At 30.4% G+C, this 6,000-nt stretch overlaps 1 protein-coding gene across 5 annotated transcripts in view; it reads left to right on the plus strand.

The window, feature by feature from the left end:
• Window positions 1-5,518, plus strand: part of Eps-15 (Epidermal growth factor receptor pathway substrate clone 15) — a 69,376-nt gene extending 63,858 nt beyond the window's left edge. For 4 of the 5 annotated variants that reach the window (XM_072534929.1, XM_072534932.1, XM_072534931.1 and 1 more), the window contains one exon: window positions 1,529-5,518. In XM_072534929.1, the coding sequence (XP_072391030.1) occupies window positions 1,529-1,933 (405 nt within the window). In that variant the 3' untranslated portion in view covers window positions 1,934-5,518. Of the gene's footprint in view, window positions 1-1,499 lie in introns of all 5 variants that reach the window. The other variant, XM_072534934.1, reaches the window with a different exon arrangement.
• Window positions 5,519-6,000: the final 482 nt, after the last annotated feature.

Consider the following 6,000-nt stretch of genomic DNA (forward strand, 5'->3'; position numbering starts at 1 on the left):
AAAGATGAGGCACACTAGGTCGAGTTGAAGGGTGGTTAAACGCCCATCTATATTGAATCTAACGTAACCTCTATAGCGAGGTTATATAGCCAAATAATCAAAAAACAAAACAACAAATAGAAGATATATGAGCAAAGTAGAATGCTTGTACCGTATATTTGTCTTAAGACAAGTAATAGAAAACCTTTCAGGAAGACATAGAAATACCCACTTTGTATTTGTAGATATTGAAAATAAGATAGATAGACTTGATAGTGTTCCATGAAAGAAGATATTTTAGGTAGCCCAGAAATCAAATATAGATCCAACGTATACAAGGGAAATATATATCTAACCTTTACAAGAAAACGAAGTTTTGTGTAAAAGCAACAAGAATTTTTCAAGTTTAAAGTTGACAAAGGCCTTAACAGAGCTGTAGCTTGTCCCCTGCACTTTTAAAATTTATCTACAAATTCCATTAAACACTAGTTAAAAATAGTGTAGAAACATGGTATTGAAATTGGAAAGGACTAAAGGAAAAGACGATAAATAAAAAGCTCAGTAACTACTTCGAAAACTTAATAATGAATGTCACTGCTAGGCATGTAGATCTAAAAGTAAAAATGCGCTGGGTAAACGATATGTATAAATACTTAACTTAACCAATAAAGTTCATTGCTTTTAACCAATAAAGTAAGAATGCACACAAAACTTCGTGTATACTAAGAAATAGTAGAACTAATCGCAACCTACGGTGCAGAATATTGAACTATGTTAAAGAGATTAAAATAGAAAGTTGAAGCCCACGAATTCGACCACCACAGACGATTAGGCCAAATTTCAAGAATGCAGAGAATTAGAAACGATACATAAGGCGTCATAAAAATTTCAAAGAAAAAGTAAATAGGTAGCTATACTGATATGAACATGTAATGGAGATGGGAGATAACAAAGACTTCCACAATTGGAAAAATCAAGACTGAAATGCGGAAAGCTCTAGAAGTCATAGGATGTTCATATTAGAAGTAAGGGGTTGTAAGGTAAAGTAAATTGAAAGGAACTTAGAACAGTTTAAACCCGCTACAAACAAACTTATGTGGACCATAATCATTACCGAGGTTAAATGAAGATATGATACTACACGAAGAATTTTTAACGAATGCTTTATATGTTTATTTAATTCAAATGATATATCTAAAATTTACTGACTACTGAATTTTAAATTATTTAAAAAAAATTAGTAATGGTCTAGAGCTATTCGCTATTCTGTTATCATTATGATAGTTATTAGTATTTTTTTTTACTATTTAAAATTTATTCATTTTAATCCTTAATAATTATTTTTTATTTAAAAAAAAAATAGATCCCTAGTTTTTAGCTGTTCACCAATTTTTAAGTTTGCATCCCTTTTGACACCGCGCCTGCATGAAGCAGTGAGTGTAGTAGCAAGTATTAACTAAAGATTACAGGTGCAGTTTACCGGGTGGTCCCACTAACATTTACTTAACTAACAATTTCAGCCTTAATAATCTTCATATATCCTCCTCAGTTCACTAATAAGCCGATTGCAAAGGTCCAAGCACAGTCTTCTAATGTCCTTGAATTTACCGATGATCCATTCAGAAATTATCGGTACGAGGATCCCTTTAACATTACGTTTGATGACGACCAGCCAGCTCCTGACAAGAAACCCGAAGGAAAAGAAAAATTTGACCCGTTTGGTTTGGACGGTCGACAGTCTGTACCTTTACCAAGTAGTGACCCCTTTGTTAGTTCTAGTGGTAGAGCTTCTGCGCCCATCACGACAGAATCGTTTAGTGAGGACCAACAGTTAGCCTGGGCTGCTAGTGAAAGTTTGAAATTAGAAGAGGACCGGCGAAAAAGACATTTACAGGAGCAGGCCGATCTTGAGTTAGCTATAACTTTAAGTAAAGCTGAAAGCAAAAAAGATTAGCTTTGATCTGTCAATAATATTATCAATCACAAAGAAGAGCTTGACTTAGATTTGTCTTTTATGTTTTTATGTTGTTTGGCACTGCAGCATAGTACAAGTTGTTAAAATGTTATCAGAAATAACGCTACTTGAATGTTGTCGACGATATTATCTATATTTACTATTTTTTATATATCTACAAGTTTAAACTTTGCTGGTTGAAATCTTTTACACTAATAATATAAATGTTAAGTATTATTTTTTGTATTGACATTTGAGTCGCAACCGTTATTTCTGACGTTTAGTCTCCAGTGGCTCAGTTGACAAAATTGTGATCTCATCGTCTTTTTAGTTTGGTGAAGTCACTATACTGGCAAAGATATTTATTTTCTAAAATGTACATATCACTTTTTCGTGTATGTAATAAACAGCTTACATAATGTATCTATAAATAATCTTATAAAACTACATACCTTTAAATGGTTGTGTCAATTTGTAGTTGGTTGAATTATATATTTTCAAAAATATATCCTGAAATACTCATGAAGTAAGTAAATATTATAATAAAAATACTTAAGAATTAAACTAACACAAATAATGTTTTTTTGGCCTCTCCGATTTCGTGAAAACTAGAACATTTTGAACATATCTCGATTTTTGCAAAACAAAATTTGGAATTTGCCAGCAATAATATACTATTTAAATGTGCAAAATTTTTAAACGTAGATTTTGAGTAGAATGACATCAGTGAATATTTAAAAAAAGTAAATGTTCAGTACCTTTGTTCAATTAGCTTTAAAACTAAACCTTAATTATAATCGAAATATTATTTATAACAATTAAAACGGATATTTTTGTATTAAAAGGGCATATCATTTGTTTATAAGGTTTGTTAGCTACTAAAACTTAAAGATTATAGCAGAGCAAGTTACATAGTTTTATTGTACAATCCAAGACGAAGAATTGTATGTATTATGTCTAAATATATTTTTTAATGCCATAAAGCAGAGTTAAAGTGCTTGCGCTGTTATGCGCCGAACGCCTAAAACCTTATAACTATGAGAGATATACGCGAAGCGGAATAAAGTACGGTTCAAGCCGCGGAGGTCAAAGATCAAAATGTAGCTAGCTACCTTTCTACTTATTAACGTAGGTTTTGAGTGGAATGAGATCAGTTAACATCTAAAAAAGCAACGTTCATTACCTTTGTTGCCAAAAATGCCTCGATCTTTGTTCTAAACTGTCTATTTACAACATATATATATGGTATGTAACGTACCTAGGGCTTTACCATGTTCGGTAGGTCACAGGAGTGGGGATGAACATAACTGTTCTTGAAAGGGATGTGATAACACTCAACTCAACACGCTGTTAAAGACGGGAAACAGGAGCTGTTTTTTGCTCTAGACAAGTCCAGCTCATCACGCTGTATACATCGTAAGAGACGACACTCAGTACTAATCTAGCTCAGCAATCTAAAGAATATAGGGCCAGCTTTAGATTCGGAAGACGGTAGAGCTTAGCACACTAAGCATATACGCATACAAGGCGTTTGCTATATTAACTAAATTCGTATATTCGCGCAGAGTTATCCAAATGTTCAACTCTTTGATATTCAAATTACCACCGAATTCGTTTTACCAATAACTAAAATCGTTATTTGATATTGTTTGCTTGTGATACTTTATAAAAAAAATTGAAAAAATGAATTTTTATAAATGAATTGAATGGAAGTTAACCAAAAATGACAATTTTTGTAACAATTTTGGATGCGATAGTATTTTGAAGAAGCTTATATGCCTTTTGACATATTAAGAACAAGTTTTCGTACGCATGTTTTATATTATAATTTTGACACATTGGTAAAGACAACATAAAAAATGGACAATAAATAATTAATTCCAATTTATTTGTAAAAGTCGTTTATATCAATTTTTTTTAAGTTATTAGAAGATTTTGTAGTTTATTCGTCGTTTTACTGAAAATATTTAATAAAGGAACTAGAATTCTTTGAAATATTTTTTTAAATTCAGTTTTATGTATAAAATATCTTGCTGTAAAAAGCTTTATTACTATCTGTGATTCTAAATTGTTAAATATATAGAGACATCGAAGAATTCTTGATTTTTCAATGTTCCTGGGATTCATATTGTACTGAGCATCTGAAGACTTTACACAATTTAGATTTAAGAATATAAAACAAATGTTGATGTTGTGAATATTAAGGTATTTTACCATGTTATGGGGTTTGTATTTGATAATTAACCTTAAAATAACGTGTTTCGAAATCTAAGCTTAAGATTTTTTATTTTACTAGCCGCAATGCTCTTAACAAGTTCGCTGCGTGTCAAAAAATGAAATTATCAATATACTAGTTTTAATTTTCAATTGATGAAACCGCAAATACATTTGACACCGATTTTCACCAGCCACACATTATGCGTGTCTGTTGATTATTCTGATAGGTCTCACACGCAGCGAAGGAGTTAATTTTGTGTAAAGATGAGACATTGTTGTAACTGTAACTTAATTTTTCTGATTTTTAGAATAAGACCACAAAATTTATATCTTGAATCATCCTTTCAACATGACCACTTTTAAGTTTTAAATATATATTTTTATAAAAAAATTAAAACAACTTTCATAACAGTAATTCATCATCACACATTCGTTTCTGAGGTGCGGAATAACTGATAAATTTTTTTGTAGGATTGTATCTCATGTCAGAACATCTTTAGACTCATCATTCCAGTTTAGAGAGTAAAAGTTCGTTATTCTTACTCAAAAAGCGGATATCTACATTTTTTACGTTGTCAAGATGTTTTACCGCAATTGTATAACCTTCTGCAATTTATTCGCAATAAAACTAACTTCAACAAGTTATACAATGTCCAGTAAATGCTAATTTAGTACCTACTATATTCACAGTTGATATAAACGACTTTTTTGGTTTAAAGTAAAATTATCTGCATAGTAGTTATCCATTTTTTCGAATTCGAGTAACGAATTACTGTAGATATGAAGCTTTCTAAAAGCATGCTAGGTTGAATAAGGCTCTATCTTGCTTAAAATTGAATTTTTAATAAATAAGATTCGTTTAAAATGGAACTGTTTAGACGAACACTCGAGACTCCCTCACACTTGAGATCACGAAAGTAATATCCATTGAAAAAGTCGGACACTTTTAAAATAAAATTGGTCATATCTTGTAAGGCACTCGGTATAAAGTAGCATAATCTTATATTGAGAAATCCGTAATAATAAATAGGGCATTATATTTAAAATAAGGAAATTTTAGCCAACCTCCGGTATAACCGAAAGTGGTAGCCTTAATATTTTACAACAACTGGGCATATCCAAAAATCCTATATCCTAGATTTTCATATATTAATTATGTCAAGTTTCTCTAAAACGTCTAATTAGAACTCCCAAAAAATTACCGTGTATATAACCAATAGATCATTTTATCTTTGGGATCCCCCATTTTTACACAAAACCTACGGCACGTCCAGATAGCCTTAGTTGCGTTAGAGGTGGTATCTGAGAGGTAAGAATTCCATTATATATATATATATATATATATATATATATATATATATATATATATATATGTATATATATATATATATATATATATATATATATATATCTATATATATATCTATATCTATATCTATATATATATATATATATATATATATATATATATATATATATATATATATATATATATATATGTGTGTGTGTGTGTGTGTGTGTGTGTGTGTATAATACAGATTTTTTGTTCACAAAAAAAGCTAATTTAAAATTATCATTCTTCTGAAGAAGCTGATGTTTCAGCGAAATGTGTCAAAGTGAAAAGTTGATTAATATATTCTATGGAAATTAAAAACAGTGCTGTATTTCCTGTTAATTATCTTGGGCCCTTTTCATAAAAGCATTCATGTTACTGCCTTGTTTTAGTAATTGCAATGCCGGGCATTTTTCATTATCGGAAGGAACGTTAATTCTGACAGAAAAACAATAAATCAAATGTGCCGAGATCATGTTTTGAGGATGATATTTATACTTATGAAAGTTATAAGGAA

Source organism: Diabrotica undecimpunctata, chromosome 6, assembly GCF_040954645.1.
Source record: "Diabrotica undecimpunctata isolate CICGRU chromosome 6, icDiaUnde3, whole genome shotgun sequence".
Lineage (NCBI taxonomy): Eukaryota > Metazoa > Arthropoda > Insecta > Coleoptera > Chrysomelidae > Diabrotica > Diabrotica undecimpunctata.